General features: G+C 39.0%; 1 protein-coding gene across 1 annotated transcript in view; it reads right to left on the bottom strand.

Moving 5' to 3' along the window:
• NTRK1 (neurotrophic receptor tyrosine kinase 1) overlaps positions 1-24871 on the bottom strand; it is a 64916-nt gene that overhangs the window by 1556 nt on the left and 38489 nt on the right. The window contains exons 8-16 of the mRNA XM_075844790.1: positions 23330-23659; positions 22891-22908; positions 20604-20662; positions 19334-19436; positions 10131-10277; positions 9201-9331; positions 8834-9006; positions 5612-5852; positions 2436-2594 (exon numbers count right to left, since the gene is read on the bottom strand). Of these exons, the coding sequence (XP_075700905.1) occupies positions 2436-2594; positions 5612-5852; positions 8834-9006; positions 9201-9331; positions 10131-10277; positions 19334-19436; positions 20604-20662; positions 22891-22908; positions 23330-23659 (1361 nt within the window). The remainder of the gene's footprint in view (positions 1-2435; positions 2595-5611; positions 5853-8833; positions 9007-9200; positions 9332-10130; positions 10278-19333; positions 19437-20603; positions 20663-22890; positions 22909-23329; positions 23660-24871) is intronic.

The raw sequence follows: 24871 nt of genomic DNA, 5'->3' as shown, positions 1-24871 counted from the left end.
CTCGGCCAATAGATGTTTAAAGCTGACCTGCCAAACTTCATAGAGATATGTCAAAATACTTCCTACGTGGAGGAGAGCTGAAAACGACTGTAAGGCTATAGTGCACGTCTATGGGCCATCTCCAGTTCTCCTGAGTAAGCCAATAGGAGCCTCAGCAGTGCTTTGGAAGCTTCGTTCTAGTGAGCGGTAGTGATCTCATAACCCGTGTGCTATATGGTCACGCCAAGGGCATATGAGAAGGGAGACCATAAGAGAGACCTATCTATCTAATATCTATCTATCTAATATCTATCTATCTAATATCTATCTATCTAATATCTAATATCTATCTATCTCATATCTATCTATCTCATATCTATCTATCTATCTATCTATCTCTCTATCTCTCTATCTCTCTATTATCTATCTATCTATCTATCTCTCTATTATCTATCTATCAATCTCATATCTCTCTATTATCTATCTATCAATCTCATATCTATCTATCTATCTATCTATCTATCTATCTATCTATCTATCTATCTCTCATATCTATCTATCTCATATCTATCATCTATCTATCTATCTATCTATCTATCTATCTATCTATCTATCTATCTATCTATCTATCTATCTATCTATCTATCTATCTATCTCCTATCTATCATCTATCTATCTATCTATCTATCTATCTATCTATCTATCTATCTATCTATCTATCTATCTATCTATCTATCTATCTATCTATCTCATATCTATCTATCTCATATCTATCTATCTCATATCTATCTATCTCATATCTATCTATCTATCTATCTATCTATCTATCTATCTCTCATATCTATCTATCTCATATCTATCTATCTATCTATCTATCTATCTATCTATCTATCTATCTATCTATCTATCTATCTATCTATCTATCATCTATCTATCTATCTATCTATCTATCTATCTATCTATCTATCTATCTATCTCATATCTATCTATCTCATATCTATCTATCTCATATCTATCTATCTCATATCTATCTATCTCATATCTATCTATCTCATATCTATCTATCTCATATCTATCTATCTCATATCTATCTATCTCATATCTATCTCATATCTATCTATCTCATATCTATCTATCTATCTATCTATCTATCTATCTATCTATCTATCTATCTATCTATCTATCTATCTATCTATCTATCTATCTATCTATCTATCTATCTATCTATCTATCTCTCATATCTATCTCATATCTATCTCATATCTATCTCATATCTATCTCATATCTATCTATCTAATATCTATCTATCTAATATCTGTCTATCTAATATCTGTCTATCTCATATCTCTATCTATCTATCTATCTATCTATCTCATATCTATCTATCTATCTCATATCTATCTATCTATCTATCTATCTCATATCTATCTATCTATCTATCTATCTATCTATCTATCTATCTATCTATCTTTCCATCTATGTATTATAGTATGGACATATATATATATATATTTTGCCTGCCAATATAAGTCTAGACAAAGTGTGTCTATATAATGATATAACTGGCTCTATTAACAATCACAAGTACCTGTAAATACAATTACATGTCAAGAATAAATAATGTTGTGTTTGCAAATGTTCCCCATCTCCCTGCCAAGACGCCTTGGGCTTCAAGTAACCCGATCCCTCCCGATGCAGTAAAGAGCCACTTATCTGGGTGTCTCCTGAGTTCATTAACTTCTCCAGTTCCTGAGGAGGTCACTTACAGGACCCACCGGGCATCAAAATTAAATTATCCCCATTGAGCACTGGAAAAAATTAAAATCAGACTCTTCTTTCTTGATATGAATTTATTTCCTGAGAAAGCTTTCTTGGCATCAGTCAGACCTGCGTGGGCAAAAGGAACCGACGGGTGCCCAGATAAAACCTGACATTGGCACGTCTTAAAGGGGATTTCCAGGTTAATGTAAATAAATCTTAATCATTGTATAATAAAAAGTTCTGCAATTTTCTATTATACTCTTTGTTTCCGTTCCTTGTCATTTTCAAGATCTCTGCTTGCTGGGAGTGAATGGAAACCTTGCAAGAGGCAGAAAATCTGTATGAACCTAATACTTTCTACAGCTGAGAGTTTGCTACAATTGTATCCAATCAAGACTATTCTCTGTAAAATAAATACATCAGCAGCACAAATCTCTCTCCTGTCCTGATAGTTTGCTACAATGTATCAGTGCAGGCCACATTTAACAATTGTTACAAATGTTTTGTCACATCACCGCAAAGATGACACCCCATGTTGCGGCCAGTGTATATACCATACATGGCGTCTAGACAGCAGCAGAGAGCAGGGTCAGAATCACATTGGGTTAATAGAAGTAAATACTATAGAGAAAAAAAATTGGTGCACTGTGTCTTTAAAACAAAAACAAAAAAAAAAAAAACATTCAGCATTTTACCTCCGTATTGGAAAGCTGGTACCATGGTTGCTTCCCGCAGGTAAAGATCTCCCACAAGACTACTCCAAAGCTCCATATGTCACTCTCCGTGGTGAATTTACGATACAAAATACTCTCAGGTGGCATCCAGCGAATGGGCAGCATTGTCCGTCCCCCGACCTGTAAAGAGAATAGAAGCCCCCGTTATCTGAATGTTTTCCAGCTATTTATTATGATAATATGAACATAAATATACAAAAAGAAACGGTCAGGTTGTCAGAGCCACTCCCACTTACTAGCCTTTAAACAGTCAAATATCATACTGACAGGTTTTATGGTTTCCGTCTAAATTTTCCATGATGTGCAAAGTTATACAAGTTTATGTTTTCATTGATTACAATTTTCAACATCTCTGTCTGTTGTCAGTGAACAAAAACATGTTTGTTTGCATTTAAAGGCTAAAAAAAAGGTCATGATTATCTGACACAGTTACAAAAGAAAGGGATGTTACCATTAACTATTCACAACCCTAGACCACCAGGGATGTTATCATTAACTCCTTCACAGCCAGAGACCACGAGGGATGTTACCATTAACTATTCATAACCCTAGACCACAGGGATGTTATCGATAACTCCTTCATAACCCTAGACCACCAGGGATGTTATCATTAACTCTTTCACAACCCTAGACCACCAGGGATGTTACCATTAATTATTCACAACCCCAGACCACCAGGGATGTTACCATTAACTCCTTCATAACCCTAGACCAACAGGGATGTTACCATTAACTATTCACAACCCTATAACTTCAGGGATGTTATCATTAACTCCTTCACAGCCGGAGACCACGAGGGATGTTATCATTAACTATTCACAATCAGAGATCACCAGGATGTTATCAATAACTCCTTCACAATCCTAGACCACCAGAATGTTATCATTACTTACTTCACTACCCTAGACCACGAGCGATGTTGTCATGAACTCCTTCACTATCTTAGCCAGCCAGGGATGTTACCACTAATGCCTTCATTGCACTAGACCACCACCAGGAATGTTCCCATTAACCCCTTCACTGCCATATGCCACCAGTGATGTAACCATTAACTCCTTTACTACCCTAGACGATCAGGGATGTTATCCATCACTGCAGGAGAAATTAAGACTATCTGGCCGTTAACTGTAGCAATAAAGGAAGTATTATTTTTTTACCGTCAATCTTTTTAAATATTAGAAGATCTAAGTTACAGGTATGCTGGCGGAATAGGCACAGAGGCCTTAAGTTGACTGTATCTGCCCCTGTTTACAAAGGATTTTTTTTTTTAAACTCTGGATATAAAAAGGAAAAATGGTTCTATTCACTGACAACAAGCAGAGTTATTGAAAATTATAAGAAATTGAAACACAAAGTAGGCAAATTGAAACCTACCACAAGAGCCCCCAGAAGAAGTGCCAGGTCAAGGGAGTATAGAATAGAGGTGGATCTAGTGAATAGCGCCACCTACTGGAGATAACCAGTACCTTTATTTAATTTATTTTATTAATAATTAGCATCTATTATTTCTTAATTAGAGATTTTTATTACAATCACCAGCTCTACTATTAGTTCATGATGCAAAAAAGCTCCAATTACTGGACTATATTTTGCCTTTATTGATTGTATTAGAAACATAAGTCGTGATGCACCTCCCGGATCCCCATCACTCCCCCAATTTTCCCCTCCGTTTGTTTCCCTGGATTTTTCCGTTCTCTAAGTGATTTTCTTGTATTCCCATCACAGGCTGCATTAAATATGAATACAAGTCTGACAAAGAGACAACTTCAGAGCACTAAAAGGGAAAGAAAGAGGCTCGGGCAATTCAGGATGTCACAAGTTCAAATCCCGCTAGAGCCCTTGAACAATATGAAGATGGATAGGACCTCCTGACTGCAGGGAGGACTTGGCAGGTGCTTAAGGTTCACTTGGGCAATGAAATCTCGATCTGGACCGGTGCCATCACCAGACCAGGGCAGCCAAATGCTCGATAGTATCTGTTACTTACAAATGCAATGGCTTTTTATTAGGATTACCATCAAACAGAAATCCTAATTTAATAGGGCTTTTCCAATGTTATGAAAGATTTACTGCTAGTACAGGCTCACGCTGGAAGGGAGGGATTTAGTGCTCCATTCTCGCATTCAATCCCTGGGTGACCACGTCCTGGCCTTGGAAATACGCTATTTGTGCATGTACCTGCAGTTTAGAACTAATCTCTAGTTACTACATCTAGGAGGTTTCAAAGTTTAAATCCTCTTACTGTAAAGAATCCTTTCCTATATTAATGATAGAATCATCTATCCTCTAAATGTACATGATGTCAGTCTGTTGTTCTTGAGTTGAATAATTAATGAACCAATACTTTATATCGACCCTTTAAATACTTATAAATATTAGTAAGATCACCTCAGGCACCTAATTTCCCCACGCTCAACTTTATTATATCATCCCATTTAGTGTCCCACTTTTGAACACTCTCCAGCTTGGCTAGATCCTGTGTGGAACCAGAACCTGCACCCCATATTCAAGATGAGGGATTGCTAGAGGGGTAATAATATATTTGAGTCACAGATTTTTATCTCTTTTTATGCTCTCAAAAATTGTATTTGCTTTTGCAGCTGCTTATTGGCATTGAGTGCTGCTTATTGTTAGCTAAGTCCTTTCCTTTCTTTAGTCACACTACATACTCCCTCATCAATAGGATATGCCATAAGTGTTTGATCGATGGAGGTTAAACCACTGAGTCCATCACTGATCCCAAACAGGGGCTCTCCATTATTTACTAGGTGGACTCACATTGGGCCACTTCTCTTCATTCGGACACTCTTGTCTATTATGGCTATCATTGTGTTTGATAAGGATCAGTACAACGGTCAAATGATCCACATCATTCCCATCGATCTGAGTGAATGTGGAGTTGACGGGACGAGGAGCTTCAGAGTTAATCTCACAACCGCCATGGCTCTTGTTTCTCAATGAAGGGCAATAGACCCTCTGATCTCGGCAATCACTACACATCAGAATAAAAGCAAAATATATAATATCGAACTTTGAACCCCATAAATGAGGAGACCATGCTGAAACTTGTAGGACTCTCAAGCCTACTGGGCCTAATAATATACTCAGCCCTGTTTGAGACATTCCCATGTTCTTACCCGGTAGTAGTCGGTGCTGTAGATATCTCGGGACATCCCAAAGTCACCAATTTTGACAACTAAATTGTTTCCCACAAGGCAGTTCCTTGTAGCAAGATCCCGGTGGACAAAGTGGAGAGATGCCAGGTAAACCATGCCAGAGGCAATCTGGCTGGCAATTTGTAACATCTGGGTCAGGTTGAGTTGGCCAAACGGTTGTCCATTGCCGTTATCCAGAATCTTGGCGTCTGGTCCATGGGATCTGAATGATAGAGGAATGAAGAAAATTATATTTTGTAGACCATCAGAAGATCTTCTACATGAGTTATGTCAACAGTCAGAAAATGTATAACATACAGGTCGATGTCAATGGTTGGGGCCAAAAGACCTGGTGGTCTATGGGCTTCTAACTCCTCCTCCAATGGTTCCACAAGGGGCAAGCTCTGGTTTTTGGAGGCAGAGGTGTTTACTGCAGAGATTTCTAGCTGTACCAAGCCTTAAAAGGTACTTACTAGCTCCCCCTACATCAGCCATAAAATAGGCCGATGTGTGACCAGCTTAAAGGGGTTTCCTTATGATTTCTTATCCTTGTGTAGAAAAAGTTGCAAATTTTGGTGCACGTCATATTTGCACTGAAAATTGGGACTTTTTACTCGGGGGTGGGTTTAGCCTAGAAGGGGCGGGGCCACCATCACATTGACATATATACGATCATTTACGCTAGAAACAGGAGTAAATTATAGCTCATAGATGTTAAATTCTGATGCAAGGACAGCCCAGGGTGCATCTTTTAATAAATTTGGCGCATTCTACTCCGGCAAAGTCTGGATTAAGACTGGCGTATGAAACCTCAGTCTAAGTTAATATGCCCGGTGTGTTTCAGTTCTTCATTATTTCAAGAGCTCTGCTAGCTGTAAGTAAGTGAATTTTCTTGATCACATCCAGAGACTCAGAAACCTTAGGCCATGTTCACACATGTCAAATTTGCATATTACAAATCTGACCCGATCACCTACATTATCCGTAGCAGAAATGTGAGACCTTTCTGCCACGGATGTGCAACTTTCTTCTGTGGTTGATTTTTTTTCCACGTGGGAGACAAAAATCTGTCCAAATATTTTCCGTAGCATTTGAACAGGGTTGCGGAAACCTCCTTTACATGCGTGGAACGCAAATTATTGTCGGATTTGAGGTGAATACGCTGCACAATGCACGTCAAATCCGGGCACGTGGGAACGGGGGGCCTTACAGAACTAAAACTGTACTTCTCACAGCTGAGAGTTTGCTACAATTGTATCCAGTCTAGCCAATCCTCTGTGAGCTGAACACACTGATACAAACTATTAAAACAGGAGAGAAATGTACGCGGATGATGTATTTAACTCAAGGAGGATTATCAAGATTGGATACAAACCCTCAACTGTGAGTAGGACTAGGTCTGTATGGGTTTTCACTCACTGGTAGGAATGTTAGTATTCACTGACAGCAAACAGAGATCTTGAAAAAGTTGTAATCACATAAAGCCAGGAGGAATTGTCACACACACACACACACATCAGAGTCCACAAAGACACTTGTCCAAGGACTCTCTGTAGATCCACCAACTACGATGGACTCGGAGAGAATCCATGTTCCCGTCCATATTAGAAATATTTCACGTGACGGAGAGATGTGATTAGCGAGCAGCCGCCCTCGACAAGATACATTCCCAGTGTAACAATAATCATAAAATACGGTGTCTCTGCGATCTCCCCATCAGTACCCGGACACTGTACGATGCCACTGGCAGCCCATAGTCTATGTCTAATACCTACGGGACCAATCAAAAAAGTCTCTGTTTATTTCATGTGATGGGCAATCTCCTTCTATTTAAGCCTCTCAGACAGATAATCTAATCAATATTGCAAAAAGGAGTGCATTAGCCGGCGAGATGGCAGGCATAGAGAGGCCGATCCACAGTTATAATGGCAGCTCGGGAGTGGGGGCGGGGGAGTGGCGGCTGAAGGGAAGCTGTAAAAATGACAATGGAAATAGGGAGCGGGCCTAAGCATTTGGGTCCGGCTTACAAGTTGTCAAATTACAAACTTTTATGCTGGGGGGTTAAAAAAAGATATCTTGAATGTATAAGATAATTAAATAAAAAATATAACATATCAGGAAAATCCCTTAAATCCGGCAAGTCTGGAGCTACTTCTTCCAGAACCAAATCCGAGATCTCACCGGAAGCAGAAGACGGAGAAGAGATCTCCAGCGTACTCCATCCGAACCTCTTCTGACATGTCCCCAAAGCCATCCCCTTCTTACTCCCTGCTATTCTTCTCTTACCAGATGGACCAGTACTCCGCCATGAAGGTCCATATACAACCCAGACAATGATACCCTATCCCTATACCCTACTGAGTTCAATCCAAACTCTCTCGCCTTCTATTTTCACCATTAAAGGGCTTCTCCGAGTTGGACAATCCCTACTTGTTAGAAGGCATCATAACAATCAGCTAATCACAAAGTGTCCCCCTGCTGGGATCCGCAGTGATCGGCTGTGATCTGCGGAGAAACCTGGTGGTAAGCGTTTAATTTCCCTGCAGCACCACCACAGGTGAAATTAAGCATTACACCATGTCCATTCATATCAATGTGTTGTCTGTGTTATACAGGACAGGTCCTTCAGAGCTAGAGATGTTCTTTGTAAGCACTCTCCACTTGGGATAAGAGATGAGGATCCTGAACATAGGACCCTCTCTATTAACTCAGAATTCCCTAATTGGGTGTATGTTTTTCTAAACTGACCTCCCCTTTAACTCCCTTCATTTACTACCCATCTTCCCATGTCCCTACTACATGTCCCTCTTCCCCTTCAGCTCTTAAAAACATTTCTTCCCCTTCCCAATGTTATTGTTCAAAGAGATTTACATTTTCAAAATCTCAAAATATTCTCAAAAATGGGACAAGGGTTCCCAGCTGTGGGGGTTCCCAACTGTTACCAAGGGGTAATCGGCCGGTAAGTCCTCATTTCCCTGAAGTTCATGGATCTCCTTTGTGATATACCTGGATGGCTAGTTACTCATGATTGGGTCATCTATGTAGCAGCTCTAGAGGAAGGTCCTGAATGAGCCCGATCCCTTATTAACCATGAATACCCTCATAGAGTATTTGAAACGGGATTGTCTAAGCCGTTACTCCTGTAATAAAAAGTTGTGTAACATAATTTCTCAGCTTCGAGTCATGACGCTGGTGGTAACGGACCTGAGGAAGCGGTTGAGATCTCCATATTTCATGTACTCAAACACCATGATGAGCGGCTCCCCGTCAGTGCAGACGCCATAGAACTTCACAATGTGCTCATGTTGGAGGACTGTGAGAAGCTCGGCCTCACGTTGGAAGTCCTGGCGGGCGGCCTCCGTAGCTTCTTTCAGAGCCTGGATCCAGTCAAAAGGAGAATTTATCATCGATAGTAAAGAAATGTTGTATTATAATTTGAGATATCAACAGGGTTCGGGAAGTCATGGAGGGGGTCGAAGGATTTGAATTCTTGGACATTTATAAAGAGGGGGCCAATTTTTGGTGGCACTGTCAGATGGCAGAAAGTGTTGGCTCAATGTTTCTCCATTACCTTTACAGCTACCAGAGTCTTCTCTTCATCTGGTGTCAGGTTGTAGCACTCAGCCAAATACACCTTCCCAAAAGCCCCCTCTCCCAGCTCCCACTTTGGCGCAATGTCTCTCCTCTTGATGTGTTGAACACCTGGAATTGAAGATATTATTTTTATTGTCCTTTACCCCGAATATCAGTCTGTCATTGTCCTGTACCCCAAGTGTCAGTCTCATTATCCTGTACCCCAAGTGTCAGTGTCTCATTATCCTGTACCCCAAGTGTCAGTCTCATTATCCTGTACCCCAAGTGTCAGTCTCATTATCCTGTACCCAAGTGTCAGTGTCTCATTATCCTGTACCCCAAGTGTCAGTGTCTCATTATCCTGTACCCCAAGTGTCAGTGTCTCATTATCCTGTACCCCAAATGTCAGTGTCATTATCCTGTACCCCAAATATCAGTGTCTCATTATCCTGTACCCCAAGTGTCAGTCTCATTATCCTGTACCCAAGTGTCAGTGTCTCATTATCCTGTACCCCAAGTGTCAGTGTCTCATTATCCTGTACCCCAAGTGCCAGTGTCATTACCCTGTACCCCAAGTGTCAGTGTCATTATCCTGTACCCCAAGTGTCAGTGTATCATTATCCTGTACCCCAAGTGTCAGTGTATCATTATCCTGTACCCCAAGTGTCAGTGTATCATTATCCTGTACCCCAAGTGTCAGTGTATCATTATCCTGTACCCCAAGTGTCAGTGTATCATTATCCTGTACCCCAAGTGTCAGTGTCATTATCCTGTACCCCAAGTGGCAGTGTATCATTATCCTGTACCCCAAGTGTCAGTGTCATTATCCTGTACCCCAAGTGGCAGTGTATCATTATCCTGTACCCCAAGTGTGAAACAAATATTTGTTATCTAGAGATATTTGTACGAGATCATTATAAGATCTTACAGGCATCACAGAAGTATTGCGGGTTCTCGATGAAATTGTGTTTGGTTCCATCCAGCTTTCCGTCAGCAGAGGTGAGCGGGCTGCTGCCAAAATTCATGAAGTGCAGAGACATGGCCAAGTCATCTTCTTGTGCCAACACCGCCGCCCCTGAAGAAGAGAGAATCTACTGAGCACATAATACAAGATGCTCCACGGTAGAGCCAAGTGCCGACGAGAAACCCGAAGGAACATCCTAGTTATGACACCACATCATATATCCGCAGGTGTAGCTAAACTTTATCTGCATATACGGTGTACTTGAATGCAATCTATTGTCCCCTGTTATCAGCCATTTAAGGCTGGGGATTGCCTAGCTTTTGTTCTTGAATGGGATCACTGACAGAAAGTCCAGAAACTCCCTATATATATGTGACTGGTATCAGCTGTTCTATGTAAAACTCTGTATCTGATTGCTGTCAATGAATGGAAACATCCTTGTTTACATCCAGGGGCTGAAAACTCATACTGACCTTATACTTCTCGCAGCTGAGGATTTGCTACATTTTTATCCAGTCTACACAATCAGCCTGAACTCCAAGCTAATATATTTTTGCTGTACTGATACATTGTTACAAAATATCAGAACAGATGAGATAGTTGTGCTGCTGATGTATATAAAATAGCTGAGGATTGTCTAGACTGGATACAATTGTTGCAAACTCTCAGCTGAGGGAAGTATTAGGTCTTTGTGGGTTTTTGGACTCTGAATATAAACCACGTTTGTATTCACTGACAGCAAACAGAGATCTGAAACACAAAATATATTAGAAATTGCATAACTTTTTATTATAAAACAAAACTTCATTTAGATAAAACCAGAGTTCCCCTTTAATTTTTTTTACTGTGGGGCTCTGGTATATCCACACTCTCTGCTGTCCTGTATGTTATCCTGCAATATTATATGGACCCCCATAGACATCAATCCCTATAGCTTGACATAGCAGAGGCCCTAATGGTGATGATGGGCTATACAATTATCATGGCCGCACAATTTTTCCACTGAAGCTTTGTAATATGAGCTGAGATCCAGATGGATATCAAATTAATATATCTTTAGGAAGGAAGGGAAACCATAATATCATATAATAGTCACTAGGTGGGCGGATACACATTGTAAATATATATATGTTCATATATGATCAACAAATTAATTTTCCATTACAATGATTGTAAGTTATATTAAAGGGGCACTAACCCTGAAAGATGGCCGCTTATAAAAGTGCAACTTCTAATATTATTCACATAACCACAGTGTGTCAGAGAATGCTGGGAGTTGTAGTCTCAACAGTTTTAGAGGGATTACATATTTCTCTCCTAGCATAAGTTATATTATAAAGGAATGACATCACTTCTCTCCTAATATAAATTATATTATAAAGGAGTGACATCACTTCTCTCCTAATATAAAAGTTATATTATAAAGGAATGACATCACTTCTCTCCTAATATAAGTTATATTATAAAGGAATGACATCACTTCTCTCCTAATATAAGTTATATTATAAAGAAATGACATCACTGATCTCCTAATATAAGTTATATTATAAAGGAATGACATCACTTCTCTCCTAACATAAGTAATATTAAAAAGGAATGACATCACTTCTCTCCTAATATAAGTTATATTATAAAGGAATGACATCACTTCTCTCCTTATATAAGTTATATTATAAAGGAATGACATCACTTCTCTCCTAATATAAGTTATATTATAAAGGAATGACATCACTTCTCTCCTAACATAAGTTATATTAAAAAGGAATGACATCACTTCTCTCCTAATATAAGTTATAATATAAAGGAATGACATCACTTCTCTCCTAATATAAGTTATATTATAAAGGAATGACATCACTTCTCTCCTAATATGTTGTATAATAAAGGAGTGACATCACTTCTCTCCTAATATAAGTTATAATATAAAGGAATGACATCACTGATCTCCTAATATAAGTTATATTATAAAGGAATGACATCACTTCTCTCCTAATATAAGTTATATTATAAAGGAATGACATCACTTCTCTCCTAATATAAATTATATTATAAAGGAATGACACCACTTCTCTCCTAATATAAGTTATATTATAAAGGAATGACATCACTTCTCTCCTAATATAAGTTATATTATAAAGGAGTGACATCACTTCTCTCCTAATATAAGTTATATTATAAAAGGAATGACATCACTTCTCTCCTAATACAAGTTATATTATAAAGGAATGACATCACTTCTCTCCTAATATAAATTATATTATAAAGGAATGACACCACTTCTCTCCTAATACAAGTTATATTATAAAGGAATGACATCACTTCTCTCCTAATATAAGTTATATTATAAAGGAATGACATCACTTCTCTCCTAATATAAGTTATATTATAAAGGAATGACATCACTTCTCTCCTAACATAAGTTATATTAAAAAGGAATGACATCACTTCTCTCCTAATATAAGTTATAATATAAAGGAATGACATCACTTCTCTCCTAATATAAGTTATATTATAAAGGAATGACATCACTTCTCTCCTAATATGTTGTATAATAAAGGAGTGACATCACTTCTCTCCTAATATAAGTTATAATATAAAGGAATGACATCACTGATCTCCTAATATAAGTTATATTATAAAGGAATGACATCACTTCTCTCCTAATATAAGTTATATTATAAAGGAGTGACATCACTTCTCTCCTAATATAAGTTATATTATAAAAGGAATGACATCACTTCTCTCCTAATACAAGTTATATTATAAAGGAATGACATCACTTCTCTCCTAATATAAATTATATTATAAAGGAATGACACCACTTCTCTCCTAATACAAGTTATATTATAAAGGAATGACATCACTTCTCTCCTAATATAAGTTATATTATAAAGGAATGACATCACTTCTCTCCTAATATAAATTATATTATAAAGGAATGACATCACTGATCTCCTAATATAAGTTATATTATAAAGGAATGACATCACTTCTCTCCTAATATAAGTTATATTATAAAGGAATGACATCACTTCTCTCCTAATATAAGTTATATTATAAAGGAATGACATCACTTCTCTCCTAACATAAGTTATATTAAAAAGGAATGACATCACTTCTCTCCTAATATAAGTTATAATATAAAGGAATGACATCACTTCTCTCCTAATATAAGTTATATTATAAAGGAATGACATCACTTCTCTCCTAATATGTTGTATAATAAAGGAGTGACATCACTTCTCTCCTAATATAAGTTATAATATAAAGGAATGACATCACTGATCTCCTAATATAAGTTATATTATAAAGGAATGACATCACTTCTCTCCTAATATAAGTTATATTATAAAGGAATGACATCACTTCTCTCCTAATATAAATTATATTATAAAGGAATGACACCACTTCTCTCCTAATATAAGTTATATTATAAAGGAATGACATCACTTCTCTCCTAATATAAGTTATATTATAAAGGAGTGACATCACTTCTCTCCTAATATAAGTTATATTATAAAAGGAATGACATCACTTCTCTCCTAATACAAGTTATATTATAAAGGAATGACATCACTTCTCTCCTAATATAAATTATATTATAAAGGAATGACACCACTTCTCTCCTAATACAAGTTATATTATAAAGGAATGACATCACTTCTCTCCTAATATAAGTTATATTATAAAGGAATGACATCACTTCTCTCCTAATATAAATTATATTATAAAGGAATGACATCACTGATCTCCTAATATAAGTTATATTATAAAGGAATGACATCACTTCTCTCCTAATATAAGTTATATTATAAAGAAATGACATCACTGATCTCCTAATATAAGTTATATTATAAAGGAATGACATCACTTCTCTCCTAATATAAGTTATATTATAAAGGAATGACATCACTTCTCTCCTAATATAAGTTATATTATAAAGGAGTGACATCACTTCTCTCCTAATATAAGTTATATTATAAAGGAATGACATCACTTCTCTCCTAATATAAGTTATATTATAAAGGAGTGACATCACTTCTCTCCTAATATAAGTTATATTATAAAGGAATGACATCACTTCTCTCCTAATACAAGTTATATTATAAAGGAATGACATCACTTCTCTCCTAATATAAATTATATTATAAAGGAATGACATCACTTCTCTCCTAATATAAGTTATATTATAAAGAAATTACATCACTGATCTCCTAATATAAGTTATATTATAAAGGAATGACATCACTTCTCTCCTAATATAAGTTATATTATAAAGAAATTACATCACTTCTTTCCTAATATAAATTATATTATAAAGGAATGACATCACTGATCTCCTAATATAAGTTATAATATAAAGGAATGACATTTCTTCTCTCCTAATAAGTTATATTATAAAGGAATGACATCACTTCTCTTCTAATATAAGTTATATTATAAAGGAGTGAAATCACTTGTCTTGAAATATAAGTGATATTTTGTAGGAATGACTTCACGGCTCTACAGTTCCCAGCAATGACGAGGCTCATCCTATTCTGAATCACTGAACTGACAAAAGATCTTCTCTACTATCACTGGAAGCTGTAGTTGTAAGGTCTCGGGAGATTTCCTCATGTATATAAAGCTATACGCTGCTTATATCTAAGTATGTAGGGAGGTTGCGACATACCTTCCATGATGCTACAGAGCCACCATTTCCACCTAGTAGACATATACAAGATCGTAATAGACATACAAAGATGATACGTGCAGAGAAGCCCTCTCCATGATCCGGACATTCAAGGTCCATGATGCTTTGCTACATGGTCCTGAATTCCAAGATGACCTAGCTGAGATTGGTTGTCTATCTAGTTTGGAGAACTTCCAATGTAGGAAAGAGTAATATTCCTAGAGATTACCACCCAATGATCTGACCCATAATGTTAAGTTTGGGCAGTAAATAGTCCAGGTCAGTTGGTATGACCCTTTAAAGGGGGTGTTCCAAACATAGATTTTTAAGACATATCTACTAGATATAAAGTTGTAATCTAGGTAGGGAAACCCACCAATTCAGAGAATGGAGATGATCAATCCCATTGGAAGAAATGGCCACGCACGTCTGGTCACCCTCAATTAAAGTGAATGAGAGATACGGAAATGCTGCTTTATGCCATTTTCTCCACCGAATATGGGGACCAGCTGGACCCCCACTGATCACACTTTCATGTAAGAAGACCTGGGCCATGGAGTAGAGATCCTCATGGGATCATGATAATTAAATTTAAAATTAGGGTTGAAGCTCCTCTGACATAAGGTCAAGGGAATATCTATAGTTCATTAGAAAGACTGGGCTTCTGGAATTTTGAGGGCAGAAAACATAGGAAAATAGCGGCAGGTTATGGTTGGTGGTTGACGTCCTCGGGTAAATTTGTGAAAAGGGTAGCAAAGAGCAGTTGATTGGTGTCAATAGGTCACCTGGTCTTTGGTAAAGTCAAAACTGGAGAGAGGGTCTCTGTAATACCTCAAAACCAGCACCCTCTTCATTTTTGTAAGGAGTATATGTGCCTATAGTCTATAGTATATCTAGGCGCTTGTCTACCCATCGTTTCAATCTTGCTGTAGGGTTCCAACGCCATGGACCCTGATGATCAGCAGAAAGAAAAGGCCATGGCACTTGCTGGAGTCTATGTGGTTGAGTCTATATGGTTGGGTCTATGTGGTTGGGTCTATGTGGTTGAGTCCATGTGGTTGGGTCCATGTGGTTGGGTCCATGTGGTTGGGTCCATGTGGTTGGGTCCATGTGGTTGGGTCCATGTGGTTGGGTCCATGTGGTTGGGTCCATGTGGTTGGGTCCATGTGGTTGGGTCCATGTGGTTGAGTCCATGTGGTTGAGTCCATGTGGTTGAGTCCATGTGGTTGAGTCCATGTGGTTGAGTCCATGTGGTTGAGTCCATGTGGTTGAGTCCATGTGGTTGAGTCCATGTGGTTGAGTCCATGTGGTTGAGTCTATGTAGTTCAGTCTACGTGGTTGAATCTATGTGGTTGAGTCTATGTGGTTGTGTCTGGTACCATTAAAGTGAATGGGGTTGAGTTTGGGCTGAGCTGCAGTACCAGTCATTACCTCATAAATGAGAGTAGTGCTCTGATTATTACTGCGGTAAAGCGTTCTGCTGATTGTGAGGATACTGGGGATCGGTCCCCCACTGATAACACACAAGGTCCATAGCGGAATATGTAGATGCATCATAAAGGGTTACTGCTCTGCGGCCATAGCTTTGAAGTGCTGAGGCCACTTTTCCATCTCACACTCACAATCTTTTTCGGCTCTTCTCTGTCTGCGGACCCTTGGGAAACAGACGCATCAAACCCATTTAAGGCTTGAATCAATTTCAAAAGTGAATTAGCCGCTTCTTACAGCCTGGCGCGGGGGAACAAGCTCTAATGAAGTGCGGCTCTTCCAAACACTCTCTTTTCTTGCCTTAGTTAAAGTTGAGAAAATGCAGTTATGCATATTGTAGAAAAACAATCTTAAGAACGCCGATTCCCGGCTGCCGTTAACCCCTGAAGAGCCAGAACGGCTCCATGAATAGGTTCCCAAAGTGCAGTGACCAGGATAGGGACCAGTCTAGGTAATGCCAGGGCCACATCTGCCATCAAACTTGGTTTTCCGTGACTTTAATATTGATGGCGAATTCTTAGTAGAAGACATCAATGTTTTATCGACAAGGGTCCAATGCCCCTGAAGATCAGCTGAATGAAGAGGTTGCAATGTTCCAATGAGCACCACGTCCCCTTCAATGTTTGCCTAGGCACGACGCCGTCTATATGGTTGTGGCTGTGCCTGGTACTACAGCTCGTTGCAGCTCAGTCCTATTAAAGTGAATAGGACTGAGTTGCAGTACCAGGCACAGCCACAATACGGCGCTGTGCCTAGGCAAACAATAAAAGGGACACGGCACCTCGTAAACTCCGTCAGTTCAGACTAATTTTGGCCATACACATTAGATGTGTTTCAGCCAAACCCAGAGATTTTGGCAAGACCGGCTGACAATCTAATGTGTATGCCGGCGTACCGACTCTCCCCCGACAGCAGATCTCGGGGGAGGGAAGGGTCCAGCATGGTGAACTTCAACATGCCCAATCCTTCTGTTCATTAGTAGATAAACCGCTGCCAGAGGAGTCTGGCAGCGGCCTTTTTCCTTCTCCCTACGCCGAGCCGAGCGTGCATGTGTATAGCGAAGTCGGGAGGAATAGTTTTATAGCCAGTCAGACTCTGTTCACATCCGCATTGTGGATTTCATTTTTCTCATCCATCATAGAAAATACAGAATTCAAGCTGTGTCGGACCCATTTAACTTATAATGGGCTCCGTTTGGTTCCAAAATGGTGCCCCTCGATTTGGCAGAAAATATTGCGCTGCAAGCTTCGCCATTTTTTCAGAAAATTAAGATGGAATTTGTGACGAAGGCTCCAACCCAGATAAGAACTCCTTGAACTGATCCTGAGTTACAGCCAATATTTAAGTCCAGAGCTATATTCATAGTTCTTCCGTCTTCAGAGCTCAAATCTCTCAGCATCTCCTTCCTGTTCAGTGTCTGCACATAACTTGCTCTGGAGATATGCGTTCTGGGGTGTGCAGTCTTTACACCACCACTATAGGATGTATAAAAGACTTATTGTCCCACTGAATTATGGGAGCTCAGATAAGTTCAGCTTAATAGTAAAGTTTCTTTCACTGGGGGAGGAGCTTTTTCTGCTGACTGGTTCACTTTATGCTTCTGCTGAAAAAACATGGGACATTTTTTATTTTTTTTTTGTGAGGAGACACTTATGGTGGGATAATTCACTATCGAGCACATCCTTAGGGATCTATTTACCCAGATCTTATCCGGATTCGGGCTCTTAGTGAAAGATTGTAATGACACGAATCGCTCACGTATGTTTATATAGCAAATAAGGAGATGGAAGCAGCTATTATATCACAAGAGGAGCCTCCTGTTTAGACAACCTTCCCGTCACCTTTGATGTTTAATTTTTCAAATTTTATCGAGTCTGAGACTCACGGAGATAAGTGGCTGATGTCACGGTGTTACCATGGTATGGGTTTTGGAGGGACTATGTCAACACTGACGAATTTCCCTGCCTAGAAGTCCCATAATATTACCAATTTTACTTCTTCCTAACAGTGCTCTCAATATCACAGTAAAATTCCATTAATCGGTCACCAATGGGATCTGATAGGTGCCGGATTGTCAAATATTCTGGATTATTGGAGAGTTATACAAAAATATACAACACACACTTCTAAGGGTAGATAGAGACCCTCTAAAAGAAAACCCAAAATAAAATGTTAACACACATGCAGCAGATTATCAGAATTATGGTATGCCAGATTAAAGGAATTATTCTGAAACTTTAATATCATATCTATGACCTTTTAACCTGTCGCTGAACTACAAATCATGCAGACACTGAACAAGTAGGGAATGCCGAGAGATTTCAGCTCTGAAGCCTAGTTTTATGAATGTGCCAGAATATGTTCTGTGTAGAGCCCTGAAGGATATAATAAGGGATGAAGAAATGTATATTCTCTATAGTATTAAGTATATATTGAAAAGGGTTGTAATCTCCCCTGTTCTTACCCCCCATTAGCCAGAGCAGCGCTCACCATGCAGGATACTATATATCTGTCCACTGTGAATGTATCAGCAGGTTGTTCCAAGGTTAACAGATGATTTCTGGGGGTTCATCAGTCACCCCCTAACATATAGCTCATAATTGAGAGAGATGCCAAATGTAAGGGTGTTGATCAGGATGGACAACCCCTTTAAAGAAACACTGCAGGCTGAAATATACACAGTATATTCATTAATGCAGGGAATAAGGGGGCGGAGCATGACACAGGGATTCGAAGAACACCAAAGAGAGATTCCTTGTGTCATGCCCCGCCCCCTCAGGTCCTCAGGCATAACACAGGGTGTCAGTTCTGTCTAATAGTCTTCTTCATGATATTAAATTCTGAGTTCTGGGCATCTTTTATCTTGGTAATAAACATGGTGAAATGACATAGGGCTTTGTGAGGTTTTTCATTAGAACAAAGCTAAAGGAAAAACGATCATAGATTTTTCTACATATATATTTCCATGGCTCATATACAACATGTCAATCAATAAGGTAGAACTTACGGTTGATTCCAAACTTAGAATGTCGTCCACACTTATTAAGTACAATCAGCATAATGAGAAGGAACATGCAGGCAAAGACGGCCAGGCCCACCGCCACAGAGACCTGATGGAAAACACAAACTCCACAGTCAAAACTCTCAGCTTCACGTAAATGCACATTACATGCATTTTATTACATATTTTGTACTGATCCTGAGTTACATCCTGTATTATACTCCAGAGCTGCACTCACTATTCTGCTGGTGTAGTCACTGTGTACATACATACATTACTTATCATGTACTGATCCTAAGTTACATCCTGTATTATACTCCAGAGCTGCACTCACTATTCTGCTGATGGAGTCACTGTGTACATACATTACTTATCCTGTACTGATCCTGAGTTATATCCTGTATTATACTCCAGAGCTGCACTCACTATTCTGCTGGTGGAGTCACTGTGTACATACATTACATTACTTATCCTGTACTGATCCTGAGTTACATCCTGTATTATACTCCAGAGCTGCACTCACTATTCTGCTGGTGGAGTCACTGTGTACATACATTACATTACTTATCCTGTACTGATCCTGAGTTACATCCTGTATTATACTCCAGAGCTGTACTCACTATTCTGCTGTACAATACACTTCCCAGAATATAAATCAGCAGAGACACTAAATAAGCCAGAAATGCTGGGAGATTTCTGCTCTGAAGCCTGCAGAATTGTTAATGCAGTTGTGGACTACAATACATTCTGTTACTCAGGGAAAGATACATAATGAAATGCATTTACTAATTTCTTTATATCAATTGTAAAATGATGTTCAATGGGGGGCATATATGTCTTAAGCCACACCCACCAAACTGAAAACTGTCAGCAAGTAGGGTAAACCAATACGGCAGTGCTTGTACTTACACCGTTTTTAGCTTCAAATCTACTGCCTGCACTGATTTTAATAAATGTTCATTTCCAGGGACCACAGTTTGACCTGTCTTCCCCACAACACAACGGCTCTTAGGATGTGTTATAAAATATATTATAATGCTGCCATCAGCCATATTTATTACTTAGTGGTTTCTGCTTTTGCCTCAGGCCAGAATATTTTTTTTTTATAAATTACCAACAAATTAACACACTGTCAACAGAGCATCAATTACGTCTTCAATTACCTCCAGCCATGTAATTACGCTGCTGTGTGAGCGTCCTGCGGTTCTACGTGCCGGTAACCTGAGGTTTGTGTTTTATGCCGCAACATCAACAATTTTCAAGGTAACAAACTCACCCCAAATGTATTGTCCTCCACCGTCTCCACTGGGTTGACATACGTGCTGTTGCCTCCGCCTGTTGTATATAAGTTGTTATAGCTATATTAATCACATTCAATTAATTGCACTATACGTATTACAGTATACATCCACTTTTGACCACCAGTAGTTTCAAGTCACTGTGTACATGTAGATTCTGAGTATTATACTCCAGAGCTGCACTCACTATTCTGCTGGTGGAGTCACTGTTTACATACATTACATTACTTATTATGTACTGATCCTGAGTTCCATCCTGTATTATACACCAGAGCTGCACTCACTATTCTGCTGGCGGAGTCACTGTGTACATACATTACATTATTTATCCTGTACTGATCCTGAGTTACATCCTGTAATATACTCCAGAGCCTGCACTCACTATTCTGCTGGTGGAGTCACTGTGTACATACATTACTTATCCTGTACTGATCCGGAGTTACATCCTGTATTATACTCCAGAGCTGTGCTCACTATTCTGCTGGTGGAGACACTGTGTACATACATTATATTACTTATCCTGTACTGATCCGGAGTCACATCCTGTATTATACTCCAGAGCTGCACTCAGTATATGCCGTGGAGTCACTGTGTACATATAATACATTACTTAACTTGTACTGATCCTGAGTTACAGCCTATACTATGCTCCAGAGCTGCACTCACAATTCTGTAGGCTTCAGATAGAATCTCTGTGCATTCCCTGCATGTTCAGTGTCTGCACAGAGCTTGCTCTGTAGATTTACATAATGGGAAGTGTAATCTACACCAGGTACTGTACAGTAATCTGATGTAGGTAAAACGAACTGTTTGACTACATTATTGAAGCCAAGGTGCACATACCCTTTAAGGAGTGATTATATATTTTAGTTCCTATTGAAATGCAATAAAGGCTATGTAAACCTTTGAGCACATTTTTTTTTTTTAAATAAAACAATGTATTAAAGTATTTAAAACCAATTTTTAATAGTTTTTTTTATTATTATTTTACTTTTTGATACAGATTCTATGTATCCCGGATACATGAAAGCTGTATCTTGCGCTCAGAACCGAATCCGTCAGGTCAGCGTGACTTGCGGCTTCGGTGACCGCTGGTCCTGCGTGTCTCTGAATCGCAGGATCCACCTGTTATCGATCACATCTAAGTTACACATTTCTATTTATGGGGTATTGCCAATCATAATAAAAATAAAAACATACAAAGTCACATAATCCCAAAACTGCTTATCGTAATATAAATAAATTAATGTATTTTTACGGTTTCCAATTTTGCAACAAATTTTTTTTTAGTGTTCCAATGCATCTATGGTGAAAAGCGAAGTCAATTTGCAAATAATGTTGATTAAAAATCTTCTACCGTTTTGTGTATACAGCTCCTATGCAGACCAGGTCCAGTGTCAGGTTTCCGGACATAGGAGAAGCCATAGACTATTACAAATGTACCCATCAAGCACCATATAAATTTATAGGCTCCATTTTGTCGTAGTCCAGAAAGCCTCCAGGCAGGACTGATTCAGCAGCTAAATTATTATTTTATTGCATTTGCCTGGGCAAGGGAAGGAGCTAATCTATTTTATAAAGTTCGCGAAATACTTCTTATTATATTAGCCGCAATCATGTTTAAGGTCAAAAGCAGAAATCATAAATGACAGAAGGTGTCCAACAATAACCGGTGTATAAAGCAGGAGCTTATCTTGTCCCTTGCCTTAAAGGGGAAGTGAATTATTAATATATTCATTCCTTAATGGGGTTTTCCAGTCACAAGAAGTTATCTGTTCGATCTGTGGGGGTCCGACTGCTGAGCAGTTTTTGCCAGTCCGATAGTCTTTGAATGGATTGGCAGGGCGCATCCTGTGCGGAACGGGGGACAAAGAACCACCATTCTGGCGATCAGTGGGGGTCCCAGAGGTCGGTGCTCCATCAATCTAACAGTTATCACCTGTATAATGGATAGGTGATAACTTCTTGTAACTGGAATACCCCTTTAAAGGGTTATACACCAAGGACAACCCCCTTAATGAGACAGAGCCCCTGATAGTAAGCTGATCTCCGGGGGTCTGACTACTAGCACAAGTTGTATTATATATCAACAATTAAAGCCAATGGGCTTTATTCCAGAAACAGCGCCACTCTTGTCCATGGGCTGTGTCTGGTATTGCTGCTCATCTTTCAAGTGAATGGAGCTGGAAAGCCTAGTTATAGTCAAATTTTACCAAATGCACGTAAAGTCAACCATAGATCTGAAAACATAGCAGAATATCTTACCAGATGGGGACAGCGATACTGTAAATGAAAAAGACACAACATATAATTACAATAAACTCAACTCAAAGCGTAAAGTAATATTATACTAACTTAAGTCAGATGAAAGATCTACATTTTCTACATAGTGGAGAATATTTTAAGGTGCTGCTTATACATCAACAAGTAACCCTAAAGATGGTGGCATAAGGATAATATATATTCCCGCCGCTCCCCTTCATTCTTATGGAGAGTGACCATCCATGAGTGACCACCCCTTCAGCCAGGAAACAGGGGTGACCACCATTCACGCTTGCATCACATGTTTCACTGACGGTTGTTGTTATTATATATTCTTTGCAGTTTGGCTGAAATTTTAATTACATGATGCACTTTGCATTGCATTCTGGGAGATATATGTAAATTAGCATTTGTTTTCATTGCAAATGTAAGCATTTCTCACCTGGAATGGGCTCCTCTGGGTTAAAGTCAAACGGATTATTCATAAAGATACTGTAGACACTCTTGTTGTCCTCCCCGAGCCGATTCTTCACCAGTAGCGTGTAATTACCATTATTGACATGCGTTGGATTATTAAAGTATAAGCAGCCATGGATAAGGGTCCCATTTTCTCTGTACTCAAGCTGCCTTGTGAATATGTAGGTGTTCATGAGTAGAATCTCTCCATTTAACTGCCAGCTAACCTCCGGGGCAGGGTTCCCATCAATTGTATAGGGGATACAGGAGTGATGTTGATGAATCACCTCACCCAAGTCAACTATTACTGCCGGAACTAGGAAAGAGAGAAAAGGAGTAAATAATTTTTTCAAAAAGTCAAAAACTCTATCTAGTGAACCACAAAAGTCCAAACTGGAGAAACGGGGCGAGAAATTGGGAAAGGAACTATAGCATATTCCCAAATTTAAGGTTGCACAAGACATACTATGTAGGAGTCTAACCATCCTAAGTATAGAGGTAGAGACATCATAGACCATGGCCTACAATGTGATATTGATGTTGGCCTTTCGGACTGAGCATCTAGAATGCCCTAGGAGATTAATTTTTAGCTTCATGATGTTGGCATCTACACACCCCTACTATCAAGGGCGGGTGGACACCATACACCATAATAATGGCAGCTAAAGCCTAGTGCCACGGTAGGTCTACTACCACCTAAGCTAGCTCTAAATGGCTCTCGATAGGATGAGAGTGTGAAGTATTGTGGAACAGTTGTAACAGCCCAGAAGGTGACGTTAGAGTTAAACTTCATCTCTATAATATTTCCTACTACGATTCCATTAGGTTTTCTGTGGGTATTGGTTCTCTGAATTAATTAGAAGGTTTTTCCATTGAGTGAGATTTTCTTCCCATAAGTCAGGATGAGCGGGGTCTGCCGGGAAGAAATGAATCCCTGCCTAAAATGAAGACTGTTCCATCGTGACGCTCCCCGGAAGTCATTATCTGGTTTTGGGCAACATAAACTGGTCAACCAACTGGGACAACGTTAGAGAGTCAAAACAAGTACAGGTTATGTACAAAAAGACTCATTTTTATAGTCTCAGCTGATATTATATGGGCAGTCGACATCCTTCAGTCCAATAGTTCATTTATTGGACACTGTCTGACCAAGACGGTATAAGCTAGCCCTTGAGGTATTATTTGGTGCAATTTAAGTGGCTCTATAACTATTTCTTATGTCTCTTGACAGATATGTATGGTTGATACAAGCCAAGGTCACTGTATCTCTCATCTGACCATCATGCTATATTAATCCCTCTACCCTGTGTCCGTGACTGCTCTTGTTGTCCATTCCCATTCATTATCCAAACTTATATCTCGCGTCTACAATCCTCTCCACAGTGCTGCATCTTCCTACATCTCTTCCCTCATCTCTGTCTACTGCCCTACCCGTGCTCTATGATTAACATCCTTCATAATCCAAACCTCCTGTCTCCAGAACTTCTCTCGTGCTGCACCAGTTCACTGGAATGCCCTACCCCAGACA

Source organism: Rhinoderma darwinii, chromosome 12 (assembly GCF_050947455.1).
Source record: "Rhinoderma darwinii isolate aRhiDar2 chromosome 12, aRhiDar2.hap1, whole genome shotgun sequence".
Taxonomy (NCBI): domain Eukaryota; kingdom Metazoa; phylum Chordata; class Amphibia; order Anura; family Rhinodermatidae; genus Rhinoderma; species Rhinoderma darwinii.
The sequence above is the reverse complement of the archived record's forward strand: the minus strand, read 5'-3'. Positions and strand labels throughout refer to the sequence as shown.